The sequence below is a fragment of a genome, unplaced genomic scaffold (assembly GCF_019419815.1).
Source record: "Pyrus x bretschneideri cultivar Hongxiangsu unplaced genomic scaffold, Pyrus_bretschneideri_v1 Contig6, whole genome shotgun sequence".
NCBI classification, from domain to species: Eukaryota; Viridiplantae; Streptophyta; class Magnoliopsida; order Rosales; family Rosaceae; genus Pyrus; species Pyrus x bretschneideri.
In genome coordinates, this window is record NW_025999798.1 from 10,285,494 (window position 1) to 10,313,341 (window position 27,848).

At 34.9% G+C, this 27,848-nt stretch overlaps 3 protein-coding genes across 3 annotated transcripts; all 3 read right to left on the bottom strand.

Annotated features, from left to right (window-relative positions):
* Nucleotides 1-468: 468 nt before the first annotated feature.
* LOC103955232 lies at nucleotides 469-3,934 on the bottom strand. The gene is made up of 7 exons (XM_048571933.1): nucleotides 2,038-3,934; nucleotides 1,853-1,919; nucleotides 1,586-1,761; nucleotides 1,453-1,540; nucleotides 1,259-1,364; nucleotides 848-1,156; nucleotides 469-678 (listed from the first exon to the last, which is right to left on the bottom strand). The coding sequence occupies exons 1-7, from the start codon at nucleotides 3,932-3,934 to the stop codon at nucleotides 469-471; spliced, it is 2,853 nt and encodes a 950-aa protein (XP_048427890.1).
* Nucleotides 3,935-7,373: 3,439 nt separating this feature from the next.
* LOC103935975 lies at nucleotides 7,374-9,918 on the bottom strand. The gene is made up of 7 exons (XM_009345810.3): nucleotides 9,748-9,918; nucleotides 9,583-9,648; nucleotides 9,397-9,494; nucleotides 9,164-9,289; nucleotides 8,827-9,036; nucleotides 8,643-8,708; nucleotides 7,374-7,822 (listed from the first exon to the last, which is right to left on the bottom strand). The coding sequence occupies exons 1-7, from the start codon at nucleotides 9,791-9,793 to the stop codon at nucleotides 7,634-7,636; spliced, it is 801 nt and encodes a 266-aa protein (XP_009344085.2). The 5' UTR covers nucleotides 9,794-9,918; the 3' UTR covers nucleotides 7,374-7,633.
* Nucleotides 9,919-20,011: 10,093 nt separating this feature from the next.
* Nucleotides 20,012-23,169, bottom strand: LOC103935976 (thermospermine synthase ACAULIS5). Its single transcript, XM_009345811.2, has 10 exons — nucleotides 22,860-23,169; nucleotides 22,267-22,333; nucleotides 22,073-22,167; nucleotides 21,838-21,940; nucleotides 21,492-21,580; nucleotides 21,133-21,289; nucleotides 20,949-21,024; nucleotides 20,641-20,699; nucleotides 20,385-20,521; nucleotides 20,012-20,303 (listed from the first exon to the last, which is right to left on the bottom strand). Exons 1-10 carry the CDS (start codon nucleotides 23,033-23,035, stop codon nucleotides 20,216-20,218), a joined length of 1,047 nt encoding a protein of 348 aa, XP_009344086.2. The 5' UTR covers nucleotides 23,036-23,169; the 3' UTR covers nucleotides 20,012-20,215.
* Nucleotides 23,170-27,848: the final 4,679 nt, after the last annotated feature.

Sequence of the window (27,848 nt, forward strand, 5' to 3'; positions counted from 1 at the left end):
GTTGGATCGTTGAAATTAGTTTCGTATAATTCGTATAATAATTATATATAGTTTTTAGGGGTGTAAAACTGTTAAATTAATATATAATTATATATAATTATTATAGTTTTTAGGGGTATAAAACTGTTAAATTAATATATAATTATTATTATTAGGGGTATAAAACTACAAATAATAAAAAATAATCGTCCTTATTTCGCATTAATACATATGATTCACAACAGGTACCTTGCGTCGAAATAGCCTAATATTGCATCGCATAAAACCGACGTAAGGTTAACATTGCGTCGAAATAGGCTAAGGTTGCGTCGGTTAAAACCGACGCCAAGTCTGACACACATGACATATGCCGTCGGTTAAAAGCGACAGGAAACAAGAAAAAAAAAATAGAAATATAATTTTATGAAACGATATCATAGCATACAAAATGAAACAGAGTCTAATTAATACAAAAAATAATTAATATATTTATTCCCTGTCATCATCTGTTAGCTCATCGTCGGCATTGGCATGATTAACGAACCCGGTAGGCAACGCTAATGATTCAAGAAAGGGAGTCTTTTCCACGCCAACCCTTGTATGGAAATTTTCATTATCAAGAATTCGATCATCCAAGTTCGACATGGCATAATCATCAATAGCATCACTATCCTCTAATACGTCAAATAAATCTCTTGGCTGAGTTCAAACAATTACGTGCCAATCTTTTTCAATCGTGTCCTCCACGTAAAATGCATGTAATGCTTGTGATGCTAGTATGAAAGGATCCTCTTTAAATCCCAATTGATTGAAATTCACCATAGCAAATCCATATTGATCAGTCTTCATTCCTCATGGACTTTCACACCCATTCGCACTTAAATAACATCACAGCTCGACCCCTATCTCCTGCTTCAGTAGGACCACAATATTTGACCTCGAACATATCTACAACTCTGCCATAACAATTCACTTGCCCAATTGCTCCAGGAACATTTGCAGGTACAAAGACACCACAATTTTGATTCTTATGCTTATCATTCACAGATTTTATACGAAATCTAAATCCATGAACAATGTGACTTTTGTATCTACTCACAACCCTACTAGGATAATTAGCTAGCCAATGCAAGTCTTGAGATATCAATGTGTCATTAGCATCATATCTTGAATTCATCTGCAATAAGTATGAAGATAAAAATTGACAGAATAACTATAAACATGTTATAATTAAAATGCAAAACAATAAATAAATAATATGATTGTTATATCAACTCACATGTTGCTTGAACCATTCTGGAAATTCTTTCTTGCTTAGCTCCTTAATTTGTCGCATAGTTAACCTTTCTCGATGATGTTTAGTTTTCAAGAATTCTTCATGTTGCCTACACAATTATGTCCAATTTAGATAATTATTTTTTCAAAGTTAAGAAAACCAATAAAACATTAAGATGTATGATTAAACGTTCTTACCTTCTAAATGGGCTAACTTCATCACAATTATTTAGAATGTATTTATGGCACTGATCAAGAACATTTAGATCGAGCTCCACATTTTCTCCTGAACCCATATAACATCATTTCGAGTAAAAAATTGATAACCCACCAGATACTCCACGTCCAATACCATCTTCATTTCGGCCTCTACGGGTACGACGAGACTCAACGTCTTTAAGATACATGGAACAAAAGGACAAGCACTCATCCACCAAATATGCTTCAGCAATAGAACCTTCAGGACGACCCTTATTACGAACATAGCGCTTCAGTGTTTGCAAATACCTACAATTATAAAACGAAATACAAATTATTATAATTATTAATTAAAGTTATGACTACAATTGTAAAAAATTTATAAAAATTTATTCATTACGGTTCAATTGGATACATCCATCTATATTGAACAGGCCCTGCAAGAGCTGCTTCATCTGCCAAGTGAGCTGGGAGGTGCACCATTATATCAAAAAATGCAGGAGGGAATATTTTTTTCAAGTTGACATAATGTCAAGGCAATTCTTGAATTCAGTTGCTTAAATCCTTCCTTAGACTCCTTCTTACTACATAACTGTCTGAAAATTGCACTCAACTCTAATAAAACCATAGTAACAGCTTTAGGCAAAACCGGGCGTATTGCAAGCGGGAGTAACTGCTGCATTAAAACATGGCAATCATGACTTTTCAACCCATGTATTTTTCGTTCATTCACGTGCACACATCGCGACAGATTTGATGAATATCCATCGGGGACCCGAATAGTAGACAACACTTTACAAAACGTAGTTTTTTCTTCTCTTTTCAATGTGAACAATGCTGGAGGTCGAAATGTTCTATTTCCTTCTCTACGTGGTTGTTGACTATGTCTTATGTTCAAGAATTCAAGATCTGCACGTGCAGCCAATCCATCTTTAGACTTTTCTATATCTAGTAATGTTCCCACCACACTGTCACATATATTCTTCTCGATATGCATAACATCAAGATTGTGTCTAATCAACAAATGCCTCCAATAAGGTAGTTCATAAAAAATAGATTTCTTCTTCCACTGACTGTTACTACTTGTACTGCTCGAAGTTCTTCTTCTGCGTTGCCCAACTGAAGCATCTTTGTTTGGTTTTCCAAAAGTAAATCTCAATGTAGAAAGTTCTTCGAGACATTGTAAACCAGTCCACTGCCTTGGTGCACTACGATGCTCTCGATGACCATTAAAAGTGATGGTTTGCCTTCGAAACCTATGATTATCTTCAAGAAAATGTCGATGCCCCATATAACAAATCTTACGACTCACTGGCAAGTAAATAGATTCTTTATCATGCATGCAATGTGGACAAGCTTTATAGCCATGTGTACTCCATCCTGACAACATTCCATAAGCCGGAAAATCACTTATAGTCCATAACACGGCAGCCTTCATCGTAAAACTTTGGTTGGAATACGCATTATAAGTGGGAATGCCCACCTCCCACAACTCATTCAGCTCGTCAATCAATGGACGCATGTATACATCAATCTCTTTACCAAGACTGTGCGGTCCTGGTATTAACAGAGACAACAACAAATTTGGTTGCTTCATACACATCCAAGGTGGAAAATTATAAACAGAAAGCACCACAGGCCATGTGCTATGATCATTCCTCATTTTCCCAGAAGGATTAAATCCATCACTGGCCAACCCTAATCGAACATTTCGAATTTCTGACGCAAAATCCGGATATAAATTATCCAAATGCTTCCATGCTGGAGAATCTAAAGGATGTCTCATAAACTCATCCTTAGGACATTCAGTTGCATGCCACCTCATATGTTCAACCATATGCTTCGACATAAAAAATCGTTGCAATCGTGGTTTTAAAGGAAAATACCACATAACCTTATATGCGACCTTTTTCCTCGAGCTATCCTCTGCATTGGTAATTTTATATCTTGATTTACCACAAACCGAGCACACGGTCAAATCTGAAGTATCTTTCCAATAGATCATGCAATCATTGGGACATGCATCAATTTTCACATAAGACAAACCCAAGTCATTTATAAGTTTTTTTGCCTTATAACAGGATTCAGGCAAACAATCCCCTTCAGACAACATTCTTTTAATTAACTCCAGTAAAGTGGTGAAGATCTCGTCAGACATTCCCGATAAACACTTGATCTGATACAGTCTTACAACTGCTTCCAATTTCTTAAATTCCTTACAACCTGGCCACAAATCTTGATCTGCCTCTTCAAGCAACTTACAAAAAGTCTGCACCTCTTCTGGACGCCCTTCCCCAATAGGGGGTTCAGTAGATGGCCCAACATTTTCTTCTGTTAGTGGTTGGACAAATACATCATTAAGAAAATCATGCATGCCAATCACCTCATCTTCTGTTTCTTCTTCTCCAATTGCCACATTTTTCTCTCCAATGTTTTGCTCGCCATGATGTCGCCAACAAGCGTTTTTATAATCTTTATCCATATCATACAATATGAGATGTTCAACAATAGTGTTCCTAACAAAAGTACATCGATTACAACATCTTTTGCAAGGAAATCTAAACTTATTAGGACCAACACCATTTGCAACTGCTTGATCCAAAAAACAAATTAATTCCAGTTGTATACGCTTCAAAATTTCGGGGTATTGTCAACCAACTCTTGTCCATGTTTTACCACTTTACGAAGGCAAAATATTACGTTGACACTAATATGCCTACAATCTTTCAATCCCTATCATGTAGGCATAACTATCATAATTTTCAATTTCTATCTTTCACCCCTCGAACTCTATCACGATTGCAATTTTTTAATTTTCAACACTTATTATAGTAAAAACAAATTAAAATAACAACAAAAAGTTATTAAAATTATGCTCATCTAATCCATTCTAATAAATAACAACCAAAAGTTATCAAAGTTATCAAAATAACAACAAATTAAAATAACAATTACAGTGCAAAAAAAATTAACTAATATATTATTATATTCCTAAATATTATAAGTTTAGGTTATATTTAATATCGTTAATTTAACATAAATGCTTATAAATATTATTCATTCCATTTTCTCATAACAATTCAAATTATGCTCATCTAATCCATACTAGTAAATAACAACCAAAAGTTATCAAAATAACAAAAAATTAAAATAACAATTAGAGTGCAAAAAAAATTAATTTAACATAATATATTCTTATAGTCCTAAATATTATAAGTTTAGGTTATATTTAATATTGTTAACTTAACATAAATGCTTATAAATATCATTCATTCCATTTCTCATAGCAATTCAAATTATGCTCATCTAATCCATCCTAGTAAATAACAACCAAAAGTTATCAAAATAACAACAAATTAAAATAACAATTAGAGTGCAAAAAAAAAAATTAATTTAACATAATATATTCTTATATTACTAAATATTATAAGTTTATGTTATATTTAATATTGTTAATTTAACATAAATGCTTATAAATATTATTCATTCCATTTTCTCATAACAATTCAAATTATGTTCATCTAATCCATTCTAGTAAATAACAACAAAAAATTATCAAAATAACAACAAATTAAAATAACAATTAGAGTGCCAAAAAAAAAATTAACATAATATATTCTTATTACTAAATATTATAAGTTTATGTTATATTTAATATTGTTAATTTAACATAAATGCTTATAAATATTATTCATTCCATTTTCTCATAACAATTCAAGTGACAAAATTAATTAATTCGACTAAATTTTTATTAATTTAAAAAAAATAGTATAATTTTATCTAAGTGCTTAAATTATAATTTTTAAATAAATAAACTTGTGTATTATACAATTTAAAAATTAAAGAAGTTAGTGATACAAACCTGATTTGTTGAAGAATTCCGACGTCAACAATTCTTTATGAACTCAACCAGCTCAAATAAATTTCCTACAAAAATAAATTGTAACTAAAAATTAAACATAAGAGGAGAAAATAAAAATATTATAAGCAAGAAAAACTTACTGTTGTGAAGAAGGAACAAATGAAGTTGGAAAACCAAATAAGAAAGGTGAAAGAGAGAGAACACGGGGAGGCTTTGTAAATTGGAAGAACGAATGAGAAAAGTGCAAGAGAAGAAAAAGAAAACACGGGGGAGATGATATAAAGACCATCAATGTGTCGCTTACAACCGACACCGGGTTTCAAAATATTTAAAAAAATAAAATATATGTCGCTCAGAACCGACGCAAGCTTTAAAATATTTAAAAACAAGAATTAGTGTCGCCTAGAAGCGACACCCATAATTTATGTCGCTTAAAAGCGACACTATTTTATTTAAAGCGATGCCAGTACTTAAAAATATTAAAATATATGTCAGTTATAAGCGACATTAAATTTTTACGTCGATTTAAAAGCGACATAGAAATTTTATGACGCTTATAAGCGACAATAAATACGACGTCATCTTCAGTGGGTGTCGCAAGTCTCTTTTTCGCCACTATATTATATTAAACCGACGCAACAACTGACACTATAAGGTCCTTTTGTAGTAGTGACCTACCATTTCTGTGTAGTGGCCACTTGAAACTGTTATATATAGAAGGTGTTGTTTATTCAAGTTGAAGGCAGGCTAGTTCAATACACGATTTCCTTTTAGTACATGTAATTCCCGTAACTTTAAATTGATCGACTTCCTGCTAGACCATCTGTCAAACTGGCCATGGTAACAGTTTAATTCAATTCATGAAAACCCAATTGTTTGATTCTTGGTTATGGTTAGAGTTTCGTCCTCTTATCATTTGACAAGTAATCATTTGATTCAACCTTACTTCTGTTTAAATTTATTTTATCTTCACCATACTGCTAACAATTAGGGTTGTGCAAAAGTGGAGTTGAGGTGGGTTTGAGTAGCTCACTGTAACGAAGGAATGGGCCTGGTTAACCCGATAAAATTATAGTCAAGTTGTATCATATTGGATGTTGGAACCTAATCATAATAAAGAAACTTTTGTCATTGAAAAAAAAAAATCTATATCAAAGGAAAAGGCATATTGAAAGCGCAAAGTAGTCCAAAAAACTATAAAAAAATGCCCACTTACAAGGGTTGAACAAAAACTATCAAAGTTTATGGGTTGGTTTGAAATTGTTTTTAAAATAGTTGAATCAGCTTTAGATGAAAATATTTTTAGAATCAATCTTTAGTAAAAATGCAAGTACATGGAGCACTTCAAGTGCTTTTGAAGCTCGAAATATTTTTGTAAAAACACTTTTAGTTATTATAAAATCACTTCCAACGAATCATATGCATGTAGAAAGCACAATCAATTTGTTGTCACTAATTTTTTAGGGGAAAGTGATGAAGGCATTAAAAAGAAAGAGAAGGAAGCTTAGTCTTCAATTATACTTAAAGGTGGCCATAGCTTTCAAGATGTAATAAACAAAAACAAATATAAAATAAAATAAAGTGACTTCATTTGCATCACAAGGGGAAGAAGCTACTTTGTTTATACAAACTTTTGCAGATAATACTTTATATTTGTTATTTATTAACATAAAAAAGTATTTGATGTGACTGACCCAAAATAATATAATGTGACGATAACATTTTTGAATACGTTTTCTTTGTTATAATAATAGTGCCCAATCACAATGATCAGAATAATGAAATGTTTCTTGAAATATAATGAGGTGGCAAGTTCGATGTTGTAAGTCTAATACACACCATTTTAGCCAGTACAAACTACAAATAGTCTAATGCAAGCTTACATATAATTTCAACATCAACTCATATAATAAAATTGCCACTACAAACTGTCGATCGAATCACAAGCATTTTTATTTTAAATTTCAAAATAATGATTACGTTAAGGACGTGAAACTTGAGGCTGAATAAATTTGAAAAATAAAGACGGCTCTAATAGTAGAACAACGCAATCCAGCACTCGCATCAATTTTTTTTGCTTAAAGGAACTATTATTTATTGGTAATTTGCATAGATACACTTTGGATTTGGGAATATATACGTAAGGATGTGCTCATATGCACAACCATACTGATATATAATTGACATATTATGCACATCTTGAGACATAATTGAGATAAATATGCACAAAAGCCTATCCCAAGCATAACAGGCTAACACAAATCCAACCAAAGCCAGCAGCAAAAACATCTGGAAAGGTGGATGAGGGAGTCAACTCCGTCAAGCTCCGACAGCTGTGGCAGTGAGGACGGAATCGCGATCGATGTCGCTCCTGGTGCGGCTGATCCGTTGGTTACTACCATCCTTTCCGCCACCTTCTCCTACCCATACCTCCGTTATTACTTGTGCCATGTTGTTCACGTTCTCTAATAAGTAATCTGCTTCCTTGCTTTTCACGGTCTTTCCAACCTAATTCACAAGACAAGATACAATTAGTACCTAATTAATTGACCATTATAAGAAAGCATTACAATATTCTAAGAAGATACAATTTGACCAAACACAACAAGATATAAATTAGTACCAAATTGACCATTTTAAGAAAATTTTACAATACAACAGTTTAGGAGGATTTTTCTTGCCAAACAATTTACACGTTATTTTATCAAATACAACATTCTTAGCTAAGACGATGGCTTGATAAGGGCATTGACTTTATGAGCAATGTTCTAAAGAGAGCGAGCTGCCGTGTATTGAATCATAGTTTAATTAAACTTGTGATATGTTTCAACTTTAAAGAGGTACTGTTCACTAGATTAAGACAATTAGGCCAAGCATCATTTCATATCATTGTCTAAAGCAAAAAAAGTTGGAATCTTAATCTTTGTATTCGTTTTTGCTTTATCATCCACATTTTTGGTAATAACATTGGACCATATTGGGAGTATCCCATCTTATTAAGTGCTTTTTTGGGAGCATGTTTGCTAAAATGATCGAAAGCAAACTGTTCATAATATTTTTGAACAAAGTGATTAACTATGAAGGTTATCAATTTAATATCAATCAAATATTGAAAACTTACCAAAATTAATCATTTCAGTAATTAAAACTTAAAGATAGTTATTTCGAGTAATTTTTGAAGAGTCGTGCTTTCATATTTAGAAGAAAATTCTAATCATAAAAAATCAAAACGATGAGCGGGGATCAAAACCCAAATATTATAACAATATTTACACAACTAACAAAATTTTTTTTATAGAAACAGAAAATTTAAATATTAGTTAATTACCAAAACGGTGCGAAGACCAACAGTCTTTCCCGCAGCGACGTTACGCACGTTGTCATCGAGAAACAGCTGCAAGAAAGCAAAACCGCGTTGTCAAAATCTCCCAACAATTTCATAGTGTTCAATATTATCACGCAACAAATCGACCACCCCCGAACGAAGTTATAATGCGCTTTCGCAGCCTTACCGTGCGGCGAGGATCGACATCCGTGGCCCGAAGTGCGATCTCCATGGCCTCTATGGACGGCTTCAGGACCACCGGGAACTCGTCCGGCCGCGTCGAACTCGGCAGGTTCGGGTTCATCGTCTCGAAACATATGATCTGATCGAAGCACTCCACCACTCCCAGACGTTCCAACACCTTCACTGCGTGCTTCCGGTCGGAATTAGTAAATATCTGCAACATCAATTCATTTTCTGTCATTTTATTTGTCAAACTTCTGTAAATTTTCGTGATTTTTTTTTGAAGCAAAACGATATAATAATTCCACTAAAAATTATGGTTTTGTGGATTTTAAGCTTACAATTTTTCTCTGGGCGATGCTGCGGAGCAGGTTTCGGAGCTGAGGGTCGGGTTTGATCCGATCGTACGGCAGCCTTCCGTGCACGACAACGTGGTAATCATCGGCGTCGATGTCGTATCCTAACGCCTACAAACATAAGCAAAACAATATATTTCAGAAATTCATTTTTTAAAATTACGTGCAGATAAATTAAAATTAAAAAATTAAAAACAAGGAGATTAATGATGAATTACTCGTAAGCCAGCGAGGGAGCTGCCGTATTTTTTGAAAAGCTCAACGCGGAGGCTGGAGGCCTTGCTCACCGGGAATCCACATTTTTCAACGAGAAAATCTGCAACCAAAGATAAAAATTAAACTAAATATTAAATCATAAGTTTAATGAAATTTGAATTATTGATTTTGTTATTTCTTTTTCGCACCATCGATGTTCTTCTTGCAAGCTTCACCGAGTCCAAGGTTGGAAGAGTACAGAGTGTCGTCCAAATCTGTGGCGTGGAAATTAAACAAATTAAGCGATTGTGATTATGGCCATTAAAGATTGATTAAGAGCTTCAAAAACGAGATGATCATCAATTAATGCGTACCGAAAATGATAGAATCAAAAGGAGAAGAGGAACTGAGGGAATCCATGGGATGCTAAGAGAGACGAGAGCTGAAATCAAATTTAAAAAAAAAAAAAAAAAACAAGTATCTCAAGTAATAAAAAATCGTAAAAAATGTTTTAGTCACGAAATAAAATGAGAAGTAATGAGAACTCTTTGAAGAAGAGGAAGGGAAAGGTTTTTATAGGACGCAGAGAGGGAGGGAAAGGTTGGCAGGGACACGTGGGTGGTGCTGATAGGATAATTTTAATTATTTATTTACTTGAAAAAGATGAAGACTGTTGCTGACTCAGACCACCGCGTCCGGTGCCGACACGTCGTGTACACCCAGTAAAGTCGGAGAAACTTTTGTTGACGAATTGCCCACGCCGTTCATCACGTTGTAAACATACTAGTAAACATTTTTTTTGCAAGAGAAATAGATTACTAAGCATTCATATTGTGATTATGCTACGTTGATCCAACTAAGTGCTAATTGAAATCAAGATACGTGATCTTTAGTTATGTCATGAAATCAATGAGGTATAACTTAAAAAAAGAATAGTGACAATAATCTCTTTTTATTGAGAGGGGTTCTTTTGTATTTGACAAAGTTTCTTTTTTCAGTTGATGTCTTTCTTGATTCGTAGGATAATCTTGAGTCACAAATCTATTTTCTAGTTCAATTGCTTCAACTATTGTAAACTAAAAAAACTTTTAAGATCATGTTACGTACGCCAATGAATCATTTGAGCTTACATACATTTTGGTGTCACCAAACTTGACATTCTAATTGTATCTTTAATGAATAACTTGAGTCTTAATACATTTTAATGTCTGAAGTACAATTTTTTTTTGCAATCCAGAAAGAGGGATGGTAGCAACCTTCTCACTTGAATCCTCTCGTTCTACATTTAAGCTCTCATTCTCATCATGCAATGTTGATTTGATGATCATAATCGTATATTTTATAAATCACCACTTTAAATATCAACTCTACAAAAAATAAAAAATAAAATCAACCAAATCAGAATTGGTTTAACGGTTTATATGGAAAGAAGATTTACTTTATGGTCCGAGATGAAAACCTTAATTAACAATATGAAAAGAAGGACATTCAAGTAACTTTGTATAACACTCTCGCTTGGAAACTTCATCCACGCATGTGGAAAAGAAGGCAGGTTGTTTATTGCAGAACCTATTGGTGGGAGTCAGTCTTATCTAAAGCCAGTGGCCGAAGCATCCTTGGGTAACCAATTTAACACACACTACTGATTTGTCCAAGTTCCATGTCATCCATGCATGTTTTTTGTTAATATTTATAGGCATCCAATTATTGGGTGCAAATTTAGGTAAAACATAGAACTGTTCAAAGTCCTTGTGAGGGGTCGGTCCAGGGATTTTTGAGGTTCGAGACGACATTAAAAATGTTCCCTTATTTCATATAAAAAAAATACTTGTTTTCACACTGTTGATCTTAAAAACTACCAAGCCTACGTGGCACGTAGACCGAGTAATTAATAAGCTAACTACGTCATTTGATTGTGTGCAGGGCATGCCAACTCTTCGGCCAAGCTCAGTTGGGAAGTAAAATGTGTTGGTGTGCGTTGGGCGCATTGCTGACTTCTTGATATCGTGACCGCGACCAAGGAAGGAACACGTCTCGGCCTTCGGGTTTTAGGGCCTGAAGACAAGGCTGCTAGTTCTGCGAAATTTAATATCAAATTTGGCTTTCAATGTGCCAAATGTAGTAACATGTAACACCTCACTTCACCGAGAAGGCTAATGAGATGATCTCTGCCAATAAGGATTCGGAAATCCTTCTCGACCGATACTTGGATAGATAACCAGTCGGCCTCGACGCAATGTTGTTTATCCAAACTAAAGGTTCTCCGTGGTCGGCTGATTCTACGGCAACAATGTTATTTATCCAAACGGAAGATGTCACTGGTTGCCTTCACAGTACTATTTATCCAAACTGAAGATGTGTTGGCAGAAAAAGAAAATAAAAAATCTCAAAGTTGTTGAGAGGTTTCGCGTAGAGCGAGAGTTTGCACATGATAGTTTCTGTGTTGAATTGGAGAGGTTTTTCTCGTTGCCACTGTATGACAACCCGTTCCAAATTTTACGTTTTTATTTTATTTTAAAAGTGTGAATTTACGAAAATGTCTTAGAGGCAAAGATTTTGACTTACGTTGACCATCGTCTAGAGAGACGTATGACTTATTCTTTTAACATATTCTCGTAGTACTCGTTGGTGTGAACGCATAGGCGAAAGCCGTTTGCGAGTCCGGATTATAACGGTATAGTTATGGACGTTTGAAAATGGTTATTTAAAGTTTAGTTATGAATTATTTGAATTCCCACCTTGTGGGAAAGTGGCCAATCAGATTTTAGGCACAAATAGGAAGGACCAATCAAGTATATGGTCAAGGAACCAATTAGAATTAGAGGGAGAGGGTGAAACCCAATCAGAAAAAGAAAGAAAGAAAAAAAAAACAATGGGAAAGCTTCCCGTGCACCCGTGCCCAACCCTGTGTGACCACCCATTTTCCAAGGCCGATTCCGGCCAACTCTGATGGAGTTTTTCGACGCCACCACCACCATCTTGAAGCTCTCATTCCCCTCTACAAAAATCACCCAAGAACCACATCGATTAACTATGGTATATGGCGGTTGGAGGCCACGAAAGTCGACGAAAATCAACAGTGCTCCGGCCACTCTTTTCAATTTTTCGGCAAATCGGCAAAGCGATGGCCGATGCCACCACTTGGGCTTTGTAGCCCATCATCCCAGGAGCAAAACCCAACCAACCTTGACCCCGTTGGACCACTGTAGAAGACGAATCGACACCGGGAAGTTTTAGGCACCCGCCGGCTTTGTGGGAAAAATTGACCATCTTTCATCCACTTTTGGACTTTGTGGAAGGTATGAAAGTTGCTCCACTCACTGAGATCTTCATTTCTGTGAAGTTTGAGAATTTTTGGAAATAGTTGGATTTTGCGGCGAGTCGGGGTGGCCGACCACCACCCATGGTGGCGCGTGGCCACTGGGCCGCCAATGCTATTTTTAGGCTATGTCGAATGTCTTGAATTCAGTTTTGATATTTGAATGACGTAGGGTGATCGTTGGAACCTAAATTCGTTACGATACGTTACTTGATAAAAATGTAAATCGGCGATCCGACTGTTGGATCGTCACCAAAATTGGATACATTATAATACGTAATATTTAAAGATCATAGGGATTTATGGATCAGGAATCCGACTTACGGATCTTCCCGAATTGGATTTGTAAGTTAGTAAAATAAATGTTCACGGCCACTTGTTTTGGGCAATTGGCGGAGATCCGACTGTTGGATCGTAATGAAATTTTAACATGTTATTCTAGAAGCATATTTTGGATCTTTAGGAGTTGTGGATTGGAAATCTGATATGCGGATCTTCCGGGTGGAGTTATACAAGGTGTAGACATTACCGTTAATCTTTGATCGACGGTTGACTTGTGGTCAATGGGTCTCGAACTATTTTAGAATGTCCTTGAAGATGTTTTTTACGTGAATTACGTATTCTATTGATAAGAGTTCTGAGATGTGATTCGATAATTGGTCACAGGCGCCAATCACTCAGGACGCCTCGATGCGTGCGCTAGGAATCATAACGTGGACTCCAGGTGAGTGGATCTTTTCCTTTTATCGTACATATTATTGATAGTTCCATCGACACTTTTAAATTGATTACGTATATTACCTTTATATAATTATTATGAATGCTTGAAGTATTGTTATGAACTACAAATGGATTGATCCCTGTTTAGGGTACATAGGCAGTTTAACGAGACGTTAGATGCAGTCATAATATATTTGAGACAAAAGCCTTATTTGGGAAATTGAGTAATGCGAAGGAAATTGGTAAAGGCAAGTTTTAGTTTTGTGAATTAGTTAGTTAAATTAGTGTTAATTGGGTTTGTCATGGATAATTATCCCTGAAAATAAGTAGTTTGGGAGTTGGGCGTTATTGATTGTACATTTTACACCGTATTGTATATAATTGAAAATGCTATGACATGGTTGAATATTAGATTGCATTATGGTATATCCATATGTATATTACTTGCACATAATTATTGGGAATGCCTTCAAGTGCAAAGGTGAAAGCAGGACACCTAGGTAAGTTCAGGTGAGTTTATGGTATTAGTTGAATCGATGGAGTTATAGCATGACTACATTTATGTGTTAGGCAACTCTGATACTATCGTACTGGTTACCATGAGTTGTACTTGTTATATTGAGATGCATTGAGAGCTCATAAATCTGCACCCCAGTATTAGTGCTCTCGCCCGTGGCCAGGGCACAATCCTTCACGTGATGTTCACCTCCCGCACCTTACGCTCACCTTGGACTCAAGGTAGGTGCATAGGCCTATCGTACAGACCATTATAAGTGGTTCCAACTCGTAGATGACCCGCGATTATTCGCCCAGTCTTCACGTGATCGTAGCACTTGAGCGTACTTATTTACACCCAATCATGTCATACAGATCACTAGAAGTAGTTCCGACTCGTGTGCAGGGATGTTTGATGAGCTATAGATTAAGTCATACATGTCACTATAGGTGACTCCCGACTTGTATGCTAGCATTGATTGATGTGATATGGATACCTGCACCCCGGTGTTAGTGCTCCCGCCCGTGGCCAGGGCACAGTCCTTCACGTGATGTTCACCTCCCGCACCTTACGCTCACCTTGGACTCAAGGTAGGTGCACAGGCCTGTCGTACAGACCACTATAAGTGGTTCCGACTCGTAGGTGACCCGCGATTATTCGCACAGTCTTCACGTGATCGTAGCACTTGAGCGTACTTATTTACACCCAGTCCTGTCGTACAGACCACTAGATGTGGTTCCAACTCGTATGCAGGGATAATTGATGAGATATGGATAAGTCGTACAGGTCACTAGAGATTACTCCCGACTTATATGCTAGCATTGATTGATGAGATATGAGTACAGTCGTACGGGTCATGTTAGGTGATTCCGGCTGATGTATCATTTTATATTGATTAAGTTCATTTGGCTTACTTGTTAATGCATTGTAGAGTCTATGGACATGGCATACCCTTGGTTTTGGCCATTTTTGAGCATGGGTGGATATATAGATCTATATATATATATATGTGTGTGTGTAGTACTGTCCTATAGAAAACGATAAGGGAATTACAGTGAAGGGTTATTACTGTTAGAAAGGTAATAGTTGTGGGAAGCTTGGTTCTACTGCTTACTCACACTTTCTATTTTGTACCCCTTCAGGTTTTAATTGCTGAGTTCATATCGACGAGGATATATGGCTAATCTTAGTATTGGTGGCTACTTTTAAGGGTATAATTCTTACCCACACTACTTTACTTATGCTCTGACATCGCGTGTGAAATAGGTTCGCTCCCACTCGTGGCACATTCTGGTATTTAGACACTTTTAGGTTCAAATTTATTCACATTTTATATACTATCACAATTTATGGCTTCGTCGCCTTCCAGGTGTCGGCCAACATATCTCGACTTGGGGTCCTAGTGGATATTCCGGGTCGGGGTGTGTCACACCGCCTCTGTATTTATAAGGACGTGATAACTTGATTCGATCAGTATTGCATTTGATCTTTAACGCGGTTTGGCATGGATCAAAACCAACTAAATGCATGGTGTTATCATGCAATTGTCCAACCAATTTAAAATCTCCATCATTATCTCTTTTTAATTGGCCACATCTGACCAAACAATGATGGCTTTATCCCATCATCATGTGATCCACGATCAAGAGATCACCACGTCACTATCCTTGTGCTAATTTACTTTCCTAATGTGTCCATAGACTGGAGCCTACTCATTTGTTTAGATGTCATCCTAATCACATCACCATCTCATAATTTCACCTTTATCCCATGCATGGATTAATTGCACGAAATTAATCCAATAGTAACTGTGTTGCCGCGTGAATCTGTCAACACCAATATGTCGAATATCCCCAATTAATTTTGAATTCTAGATTAGAGATATTATTTGCACCACGTTTATCTTGTACAAGATAAATAATTATTATGATAAAACAAATCATAATAAAATTATCTTCATTTTTTATCTGACGGTGTGGAGCTATGCTTAATCAACGGCTTTGATTGCACAGGCCGATGGTGCAATTTTGCGTCCAAATACACATGTAAGACATCGATAAAATTATATTTAGAAAAACACGTCAAACTCAATAATTTAGAAACACGGAATAATTAATTTATTTTTTATCAAGAGAATAAAACTAAAAAACTTCTGGCTTACAAGTAGATGGATTACGAGTTTTGTTTTCCATCTGAACTTTTAAAGTGTTTTTGAATAAATCGTGAGTTATTTTTTCTTATTTACTAACCTTGTCAATACAAGACTAAAAAAATAGTAATGTTTTTGAGTCTTTAAGGATATATATAAGTAATGAATGAACACTAAATTAAACATTTTGATGACATGTAATATTATTTGCAAATTTGGTCTAAAAATTTAGTCTACGCATCACTCTTTGCTGAATATTAGACTTGAATTGGAACGGATATTTAAAAATAGCAACCCACATAACTACTAACTAGTAAATAAATTAACAACCAAACAAAAATTTGTAAAAATTGAAAAAAATAAACATGCACATAGCATTTTGAACTTAGGACCTCTCGTTAATTTTGAACAACAAAAACCATTGTTTCTAATTAAACTTCTTGATCATTTAGCCAAATTTTATAAATTTATACTTTTATGAAAAGAAATTTGTAAAAATTGGAATGTAAATAAGCACACATGGTGTTTTTAACCTAAGACCTCCTCATTCATTTTAAACAACAAAACCACCAGTTCTAGTTAAATTTCTTTGTCATTAAACCAAATTTTACAAATTTATACTCTTATAAAAACATATATAAATATACCACCCTAATAATTTTGATGCTCTCAATTTTTTTGGGCCCTAGATGATCACCATGCCCGTACTGGACCTCGGCCGGGCCTGGATCCATGCATGCTTTTTCACCGTATTTTCCTTGGTAAAGTTTGAAAGGGTTTTCGTTTACGCATTCCTCATTTTCTACATTTTACGACTGTAGATAATGAATCCTTACAGTTGTGAAATGGAAAATATTTAGAAAGTATGTTAAATACATACATGTGTGTGAAAGTAGGCTTTCCTGTTTTTTCTCAAGACTAATTAAGGTCCTAAATGAATTGTCTTTGCACAAGAATATCTCATTTTTTGTATAAAATCTGGGTTAGGTTATTTTCGCAACCTAAAATATTGTTGTTGACCTTTACAATTTTGGGCGAGAGGGGCTGGCTCCGGGCTGGTTTGGTATTGCTGTGCATTGAAAAAAAACTGTTTCTGCTGTGATGTGAGAATAAGCAGCTGTGAAATAAAGCAGCAGAATATTTGGTAAACTTTTTTTTAAAAGTGATTTTGAAAGAAAAAAAGCAGTATTATAGTGTTTGGTAAACTTTTATGTAAAACAGATGTGAAAAAAAATCGGTTTCTCAAAGCTGGGTTTTGCAGCTTCTTGTTTTTTGTTTTTTGTTTTTTGTTTTTTTTTTCACCCAAAACTGTGAAAAAAAGTTGAAGCTAAATGTTTACCAAACACAAAAATTGCTCCCAGCTTTTTTCAAAATCACCTCAGTACCGAACCAGGCCTACGTCTTCTTATCTAAAGCCATCACGAGTAGGGTTCTGTTTGCATGGCTATCGAGATATTACGAAAGTAGACTATAAATTATTGATCAATTTAATATATAATTTATTTTTTATCCAGAAAATAAAAGGCATAAATTTAACTACTAGAATCAAAGGCATAACTTTAATCTGATGCCTTTCAAGGTTCCTAAAAGGACATTGTTCATGTTTTGGACCCTCGTTAAAAAAAACTTGGATGCCGTTTTAAACAATAGACCGTAGGGACTTTTTCCTTGATTTCTTTTTGGCGTTCATACCATAATAAACTAGTGGTAAGGCTTCAAACTCTCATGATAAAATATTCTCTGCCAAGTCTTGAATAGAAATATAAGAGAATGGGTGTCACTTAAAAAACTATGGACTTTTCCTTTCCTAAAAATTCTAATGTACAACCCTATCCAGGAAACTGAAAAAAAAAAGTTGAGATTCCACTACAAAACTAATTGGTAATAAATAAAAAGTAGCTCAAAACTATTTATAAATACATGCAAGGTCCTTCATTTCTCAATGCGAGTTTAATTAATACTCTCAATACGCCTTGAGTGGCAAATTTTCAAACCAAACATGTTGAGTGACCTGGAGCACGTGTGGTCATTGGGCTTCAAACGTGAGACGACTAGCTCTGATATCATAAAAAAAGTTGAGGTTCCACCATAAAATCAATTGGCAATATGCGAAATAGCTCAAAATACTTAAAAACACATGCAAGGTTTTTCATTTTCTCAATGTAGAATTATTATTCTCAATAGAAGCAAACTCGTATTATTTATTTTGACACACTATTTCTGAAGGGAAGAATCAAACACATTCCTTTGAGTGCATGAATAAATATTCTTGATCATTTGAGAAGCAAGTGATACTACAAACTCAAGTAGTTAAGCATATTCTACATTCACATATTCGAAAAAAGAAGAAAAATTATGAGTTGATAAAAAAATATGATCGTGATCAGGAAAACTCGATAAGGAGGAGAAAAAAAAAAAAAAAACAGAAGAGCATCTGATATTTACTCACCAAACACCAATAACAAACAACCAAAAACGTAGGCAATTAATTAGTTTAATAGGGAAATGATACCGCGGTCTGTGTCACGAGTCATGATCCTTGCAATTAATAAGGGTGATGGGTTGTGGAACCGACCACAGTGCATGATGCAACATCGATGATCACCCCCATCTAAATTCTATTATTTCAATAAATTAACACAACACAGAAGATAAACAAATTACGCAGCCCAACGTTTAATTCGATAATTGGTTGGAGAAAAGGAACGTGACATCTGACTCCGCACAGGCCAACAAAATGTTAGTCATATATGCGGTTTAGGTCATTCTTACTGTTAATTATTGCATTGAATAATACTCGTTAAGATAATAATTGGAACTTTAAAATTTGTATCGATCAACCTATTGAGCACGACGGATGTGCAACCGTTAGTCATCTACGCGCTCATGTTAATTCTGATTGCTAATGCATTGAGTAATACTTGTTGGGTGTTGTTTACTAGCATCACTTGCACATACACATGCTTATTCTTTCTGCTCGAGTAGAGAAAGAAACTCTAATATTTTAAGGAAAGATACTGTGTGATAAATAATATCTATTAGATGAATGGTGTACATTATGAATACGTAAAAAATATTGGACTTGTAATGCCTCTAAGACAATGTTTGCTTGAGTAGAAGACTTTTTTCCCTTTTTAAAAAAAAAAAATCTGGGACATTTTAAAAAAAAAAAAAAAAAAAAAAAAAAAAATCTGGTATAAGCATGAATAGAGGTAGAGACCTCAAGCACCAAACATACCAAAATTTTATTAGAAAAACTTAACATGGATTATATCGGTCACTTAATAATATGGTCTAGTGATATTTTTCTTCACTTATAAGTGAAATGTCTTAGGTTCGATTCTCACCAAAGATAAATTTGAACCATATTATTATTAGTTCATTGTAAGGTTGAACCACCCCTCATTGTAGACATTATCCATTATTCAAAAAATAAAAAATAAATAAACATGGATCATATCATCAGTTTGGGATTGAGTTTTACCGCATCAAGTTAACACATAATTGGGTTACGTAGCCTTAGACAAATGGGCTTCTCAGAACCCTGGAAAACACAAATGGGCTGCACGCCTAATTTGGATTTCTAAATTGAGCACAAAATCAGCCGAAGGTTTTTGAATTTTATTTCCTAGGTAAATTTTGGAATCATGTAAACGTTTCTAGTGTAAAATGGTCTCATGGCAGATTATATAACTGCATGAGAAGTTTTAATCTAAAACAAAGTAGTACCTGAGTAGTTTTCTTGTCAAATTGTGAATCTGAAAATGTTTTATAAAATTATATAAATTATTATGCATATACAGTCTGACAAGAGAATATTGCTCTTCAAATTGATAAAGTTTAAAGATAAAAAAACCGCTTATCCTATGAAGTTTTAATTTAGTCTTATAAAGTAGTTGCATCACCATTTTCATATTCATATAAATTCCCGTACTTCATAGACATCTCAAGAAAGGCACAAACAAAGATTTATATCATAGTTTTTATAAGTTACTACACAAAAAAGAAAGAAGAAGGAAATACAGCTGAAAAAAAAAAAAGACACAAGATTGTCTTCTACTTGCACTCTCATGTTTCTTGTGTTTTTTGGTCCAGCACTCTCATGTTTCAAAGTGCTAGCTTTTGGTAGTGGTTCTTCACTCTTCCATTTCTTGAAGCTTAATTGAGTTTGTAGGCACTCCCATGGCCATGGCCATATATAAACCTTGCCGTTCCTTCTGTATACACATGAGTTTCATTGACCATCCTGCCAACAACCCATAAACCTGGCTTAAATAAGTAGCTGCTTAATCAAGAGGAAAATCAACATATTAGGCACCCAACTTACGATTTCCGAACAGCTTTGCTCAAGGTAGAAGCTGATGAAAATGTTTTTCCATCTAGGTATCTGTTTTCCCCTGTGATCCTTTGTTTAATTCTGAGGTCTAGTTCCTCGGCACTAAGCTCAAAAGGGGTATCTGAAGCCTGTTATTTTAAACAATTACTAAGCCTCCTTAATGTCGATTAAAAATACAAAATGGTGTCACTTATACAAGTAATTAATTAAGAACAATGATTTTAGTATGTGGTGCTAGATTTTGTACCAGGATCCATCCCCAAGTATCAGCATAAGAAGGAATATGAGCTGAATAAGGCACAACATCTGCAGATATACAAAGAAGTAATAAGGGCAGAGTTAAAAAGACAAGACACAAAACTGACGACCTCACTAATACAAGTGAGTCTCGCCTACAACGATTAGGTCGACCTTTATTAGAGATATGGTTAGCAATGCAATCAGTTTTTTATTTTTTATTTTTCATTTTTTATTTTTTTATTTTTTGTCTACTTCGCATTAAAAAAATTAAAAAAACACTAGAGATAAATCATTTTCTTAATCAAGTTCACTTACATTTGAAGACCTGCCTCAAAGTATTGTAAATGCAGGAGAATACTTCCGTGTGGCTGAAAATTCCAGCAGGACCTGCCTGCATGTATAAAAAAGAAAAAAGAAAAAAAGAAAAGAGAATTGGTTAATTCTGTCATTAGGGTTCTGTTTTTGTGGGTGATTGCACGCCTAAGTATGGTTAAGATACCTGTGTGACAAAAATGCCTTCTTTGGTGAGTCTTGGTTTGACAGTAAACTCATAGAAGGATTTGGTGTAGAGTTTGTAACATGGGCCTCCTTCTATTGGGTCTGCTAGGTCACCAATGATCACATCGTACTGCTCTTCTCTGTGTTCTAGCTCAGCCCTGCAACACACAATAATTAGTGACAACTATATCAGAATTAAAAAAAATAGTGAAAGCAGTATGTAAATATTAATATATATACACGCACATAATTCTCTGCACACGATGTTTGTCCTTTAACAAATGTTGGATGCTATATCGATAAAGTTATAAACCCGGCATCATTGAGACACACACACAAACATATATATGTAAGAATAACCTGGCATCATTGATGATGAGCTCCAGTCTTGGATCACAGAAAGCTTCACTGTTTACAGTCAAATATGACTTGCAGAACTCTACCACCTCCTGCATTAGTATTGCAGCTTGTAGTGAAAATTTTTATATCATGTGCAGTGTGTTGTAACTTGTAAGCCAGTTAAAATCCAAAACAGTGATTTGGAAAGATTGAAAATTTCCCCTTTTTTTTTGTGTTTTTTTTTTTTTACTTCCACGACTAATTCTCATTTTTGTCTTTTTCAAATAACAAGAGACAAATGAAAAGTAGCTTTTGGTGAAAGCAGCTCAAAAACTAGACAAAGTGTGACTTATAGAGGGAAATATACCTCATCAATGTCACACATGACAACCTTCTCCACAGTCCTGTGCCTCAGAAGTTCTCTTGCAGTTGAGCCTTCACCTCCTCCCATGATGAAGATGCTATTTGGACTGAACTTGACATTAATTACAGAGTTATTAACAACATTGCCCTTAACATCCAACGTATACACATATATATATATAAACCTCGTCGCAGTACGAGAGAAATTTTTTTTGGTATGGAAATGAGAGTTTAAGTACTTTGAATGATGGAGAAGTGATGGGTGGACAAGACATTCGTGGTAGATAAATTCATCCGTCTCAGCGCTTTGAAGCTTTCCATCAATTACTAAAGCCTGCCAAATACATACGGGAAAATTGAATTAATTAGTCATTTGCTGCAGTTTGTCATAATTGATTACTTTACTTAATTAAATAGTAGGATTGATCAAAACCTTTCCAAATGGCTTTGTGTCCAGCAATGCAATGTCTTGAAATGGAGTTGCTCCTGTATGCAATATACTGCAACCAAAATTAATTAATTAAAGAAATCATGACACCAAACTTTATGGTTGGAACACTAACACTATTCTAACATTATTATGTCTTGTCTGACCTTTTCATGACCATGATATTTGGGGGTAAGGAGGGTGTTTCACTTTTAGGAATTCTTTTATTTTTCTGACGTAGGAATTTTGACACTAAGATTATAAAATAAGTCAGAAAAGGTATTACCCTATCTACGTAAAAAACTCAAGGGGGACGACGAAGACTTTAGAAGAAATGGTGAAAAATTCCTAATGATTTTGTCTATGGACATTCTCATAAATTTACAATCAAAATGAGAAACCACGAAGTCAGAATTTGGTGGCACATGAAATTAACATATGTAATTAACTGTATAATTAGATGAAATGAGAAATCAACGAATAAAAGAAACAAAAAAACATAGGTTGTAAAAAAGTTACAGCGCCCAAAAAGAAATGAAAACATGTTTGAAAATTGAGTTGACTGCAGATGGTAAAAGATAGTGACAGTTAATATGCACCTATTAAGAGCAAAGCTCCATCTCAAATTTTCTTCAATTTCTTCCTCATACCAACAGCTCTTCCTGTATCCATTCAGCACTGAATGGCCCTTGCCATTCACTCCATTTCCATTCACATGCACATTCCCATTCCCATTCCCGTTGTTGGTTCCATTGGAATACGAAATATCACCCATTTTTCTGACCTGGCTATCCAAAAATACTTCACCAAACAGGACAAGTGTCTCTGAGTGTGTGTAGAGAGGGAGGGAGGGAGCGAGGGAGGTAAGTGATGTAGAAGTGAGGAGGGTTCTCAGAATATAAGAAGGAAAAAGATGGCAGCCAAATCGAAGGGTACCATGATTTAGGGTTGGATTAAAAACTAGAGAAATGATGGCCAAAAAAATATTAAAAAAAGAAAAAGAAAAAAGAAGAAGGGAAATGTTGAAGCGGTTGTGCTTGAGAACAGACACAAAAGCATGCAACCTCAAGATATCTTCATTGGAATTCGGAAAGTAATGGAAAAATGGGACTAATTTAGATTTTTGTTGCATGGGTTTAATATCTTGTCCGTAAAACAGTATCATCAATTTTTTTTTGAAAAATACTAAGAAGATTGCTAAAAAATTATCTGCTATCGCACAGTTTAATGTCAATTCTTATACTAATTTTATAAACATTATGCAAAAAAAACAGATGGTAACAAAGAGTACTACTTGTGAAAGAATCTTCTTATCATTTCTCAGTGATTGAGATTTTAGGCATGCAAGTTGTTCCTTGAAACTACTCAATGTGCTTTGACATGTTGCTAACATACTGACACTGTTATATATGCACATGTTAATGATGTCATGGTCGTCATTGCATGTATGCATGTATGATAATGATGATATTAATTTTATTTTGTACCCAAATGGTATTCTAAACATCCCAATTTATATTCAAAAACTTTGAGTTCATTTGTAATAAGACGGACTGTCTTAACTAATTGATTTTACTTATAAATGTGTGATGACATTATTTTAAGAAAAGAAAAAAATGGGTATTGGAGGAGGGAAGAAAGAGGGGATAAGGATAAAAGATGATGATGGAGGAGGTGACAACAAGCGAAAATTCTGGTTATTTTATTTCCTTCAAGAATGTGTGCAAATCTTGGTTGGAATTGAAGAGAGAAGAAGAGAGGAGCAGAGAGAGAGGAGCGTGCACTGGAAACCATCATAACATTCTCTTTGCTTCAAAAGATTTAGAGGGCGTGCTATGGCAGGCGCACTCATCATAACTCTCACCATTAACGGATCAATTATCTCCCCCCAAACAGGAAGTATTTAACTTCAACCCCATACCCACCGTACGTAAAATGTATAAGAAATTAAAAATGATAATGAAGGACATTAGTTGTAGCCCTTCACTAGCACTTAGCTATTTAGGTTTTTCTTTTTTCTTTTTTTCTTTCTTTTGTGACATTCTATTTGAAAATTAGCTTTGAGGTTCTAGCTAGTATTTTCACTTGTCTAGCGTTGCTTGTAAGATCATGGTAATGTGAGTTAAAGAAAGTTAGGATTTCACTGTAAAATCAATTGGTAATATGGGAAGTAATTCAACTTACTTATAAGTCCAAGTAAGGTCTCTCCTCTCATCAATTTGGGATTTATTCTCAACACGCCCCCTCACGTGTGGCAAATTTTCAAGCCTAACACGTGAACAACACATCCTGGGTGGCGTGGGGCGCGTGTGGCCGTTTGGCTTCACAAGTGGGATAACTTGCCCTGATACCATGAAAAAAGTTAGGATTCCACCATAAAATCAATTGGCAATATGGGGAGTATCAATGTGGGATTCATTCTCAACAGCTACATGTTTGCTGAAAAATGAATTTTTTGTTGATAGTTAAACAAACTATAGTCTTGCATTAGATCTAGTTTGATAATCCTCCTCTTTGTTCGAATAGTTTTATATGTAAAGATCGACTTCAGATGTCCAAGCATAGGCTTATAGCAATCCAGCTATTACCCAAAAGGCAGTGCAAGGGCTGCCAAATTGCCCTTTATCCCAAAAACTCACTTTCATCGGTCCATTTTGTGGAGAGCAATTGGTGGTACAACACAAGCTTGCATCAACGGGCAAGGCTGATGTTAGCATGACATCAGCTACGTGTTTTTTTTTTGTTTTTGGTCTGGCGTGCGAATTGGGCGAGTGGGTCGACAAATTCTGCTATCATGGGCTCGCTGCTACAGATTCAAATTTTCTGCCAACTGTTGCCTGAGTGGTAGATGAGGGCTTTTGGATTTCAACGACTTGATGATCCAAACCGTTGGATTTCCAATGGTAAAAAAAATTGAAAAATTATTGTTGTGCTCCTTGGCACGTTTTGGATCGTTGAATTCAATAATAATAAAATCAAATGGTCAAGACTCAAGAGTATTCTAATCATTAAAAAAAATTTTTAAAAGTTTTATTGTATAAATATCCAACCACCTTCTTCATTTGCCTTTATTTTTTTTATTAATTATGCTTGTTTGTGATGTTATGCTTTGCTTTGCTTTGTATTTAAAATTAAATTATCGGAGGTAAAAAATGAGTTTTATTTTCAAAGAACAAACTTACAACGTACACATTTTTTTTTTTTGAACAAACGATATTATCTACATTAAGGGGAAGGGGGTAGGCTTAGCCTGACAAGGGGCTAGCAATAACGTGGTTCAAATTTACCTTTGCAAGAATCGAACCTAAGACCTCTCACTTGCAAGTAAAAAGGAATATCACTAGACCGTAATACTAAGTGACTACAAAGTACGCACTTAAACACACTTACAAGGCATAAAAAATAAAAATATTTGTGAATAGTAATCGCCCTTACCCTTGCCAAACGGATGAACTTGCACAACAATCACTTTTTAGAAGCAATTACATTTCCTTGCCCTCCTAAAACAGTTGGACATGCCGTTATAATTGTTTAATTTTGTTTGAGCCATTAACCCCTTTTCAATCAAACCAAAAATATATTTATCTCCAATTTAAAATTTTAAGTGACAGTGGTAGTCATATTTACCCATAAAAATCACTCCACATATCATATGCTTTGTTTTGCAATAGCATGTCAACACATTATCCAATCTATGCAACAAATAATGGATCTAATTAACGGGGTCCAAAGTGTCCATTTGGTGGCGTAAGATTGGCATCAGAATGATGCGTGAAATATTAAATATAAGTAACAAAAGAAAGGAAGAACAAGATAAAAATCTATGTGCCCACAGAATTACTATGGTGGAGGAGGGCATAAGAGAGAGGGCCCGAGTATTGGAGAAGTGGTGGCGTTCTATTTGATGCAGGCCAGCTATGAAAACCAAGGAAATCATTCTTGTTACTTGCAGTGTGTTTTGGTTTGGGGGTGATGATGGATTCGCCAAACTCTTGTTTTAGAAAGGTTATGATGACCTCAAAGGCCTGAAGCTCCAACTGGAAGGTCCCCAGGATACTATTGTGTTCCCCTAATCTTTTACTTGCCTCCTTCTCCTTCTCCATGACCTGTAAAAATCATTGCACTGGCCTAGGCTTTGTCACCCAGCAAATCATATGACATGATTTTATAGATTTCTTGCCTTGCTGCACATAAAATGATGTCTCTTCTTCATGTCCCATAATGAATCATGTCATCACAAGGCAATACACTAAGTATCTCATGTCTTTGCTTTGTCGTATTATACTTTTCTTCTTCATCTCTAATCAACTGGAAAGTTTGAACTTAAATGTGACGTTCGGACCCGATCAAAATATAACATTTCCCCCACTCCATGCATCGAAAAGTTAAAACTATGTAACTTTTAAGGCCAATTAAAAGTCATGTCTTTTTTATAAGTAACTAAACATATAAATTTGAATTCCAAAAAATGTTTGAGTCTAAGGTGAATGTCGTGACAAAGAGAAAAAACTTCATTAAATAATGTTTGAGTATTGATTTTGATGTACATACTCACATAATCACATGTAAATTTATAATTTGGAATTTAACATTTGGGCAAAAGGAGAAAATAAGAAAACTCAAACTCACCACTACATTTGAACTCAAATATAAAAATATAGGTATAATTTTTATTTTTTTTTTAAACAAAATAAAGGTATAAAATTTTAAGTCTTGCATTTGATCATTTCATTTAGGAGAGGAATAAAACAAGAAAGATGCCCTTTTTGAAATATTTATGGTTGTTATTAATCAAGGAAGATCTCATAAATGGTTACATTTTCTGACAATTAAGAGTCGAATTAACTATTCTTTGATAAAAAAAAAAATTAAGTCTTTTTGAATCGTAAAAACACATTTTGAAGAAGCAAATATCAATATTCTTATGATCATAAAGTATCTCTTTGTTGTAGGCATAATTTACTATACAATTATGGAGGCCAGAGAGAGAGGGGGTGCAACACATTGAGAAAGAAGAAAAAGATATGTAATTGTGAGATGTGTGTTATCTAATCCTATTGTGCCTTTATTTATAGTAGTATAGATGGTACTTCCTTACCCCAATAGGATTACAACTCTAATAGGATAATATCTAGCCTAAGGGATATGGTAGAATCCCATAAGGATATCCTAGATATGATAGGATTTACATGATCACATTCTTAATCTAATAGGACTGCAATACTCCCCCTTGAGTGTGTAAATACTCAAACAAATGACGCATCAGGTCTTCAGCGATGAAGTAAGTTCAGTTGATGAAGTCGTTGGTACAATGAGCGAATGCGAGTCTCAGATTAACAGAAGAATGCATAAAAAGTAAAACTCACAACACCTCGCTATGGTAAAATCCAAGGTGGGATAAAAACCTACAAGCTAAGGAGAAAAGTAAGAAGTTGCATTAAGTCAAAACTATGTCTTCTGGACTCAAGTAGAAAAGTTCACAAGGGTATGATCAACCCAGGATGACTGCCTCGTCAAAACCTAGTTACGTAGCAAAAACCCAGTGGGGCTCCTAATCGTAGGGAAAAAGAGTACATTAAGATCAAGTG

Excerpts from the sequence above, each read along its gene's own strand:
- LOC103935976 (XM_009345811.2), bottom strand. The coding sequence starts at position 23,035 with ATGGGTGATATTTCGTATTCCAATGGAACCAACAACGGGAATGGGAAT. Across the intron at positions 22,168-22,266 it reads ACACAAAGCCATTTGGAAAG|GCTTTAGTAATTGATGGAAA; the intron begins GTTTTGATCAAT and ends TGTATTTGGCAG. Across the intron at positions 21,290-21,491 it reads CTCATCATCAATGATGCCAG|GGCTGAGCTAGAACACAGAG; the intron begins GTTATTCTTACA and ends TGTGTGTTGCAG.
- LOC103955232 (XM_048571933.1), bottom strand. The coding sequence starts at position 3,934 with ATGGATAAAGATTATAAAAACGCTTGTTGGCGACATCATGGCGAGCAA. Across the intron at positions 1,541-1,585 it reads TATTGGACGTGGAGTATCTG|GAGAAAATGTGGAGCTCGAT; the intron begins GTGGGTTATCAA and ends ATATGGGTTCAG. Across the intron at positions 1,157-1,258 it reads CAGAATGGTTCAAGCAACAT|ATGAATTCAAGATATGATGC; the intron begins GTGAGTTGATAT and ends TACTTATTGCAG.
- LOC103935975 (XM_009345810.3), bottom strand. The coding sequence starts at position 9,793 with ATGGATTCCCTCAGTTCCTCTTCTCCTTTTGATTCTATCATTTTCG. Across the intron at positions 9,649-9,747 it reads TTTTGATTCTATCATTTTCG|ATTTGGACGACACTCTGTAC; the intron begins GTACGCATTAAT and ends TCCACGCCACAG. Across the intron at positions 7,823-8,642 it reads TTGGTCTTCGCACCGTTTTG|GTTGGAAAGACCGTGAAAAG; the intron begins GTAATTAACTAA and ends CTTGTGAATTAG.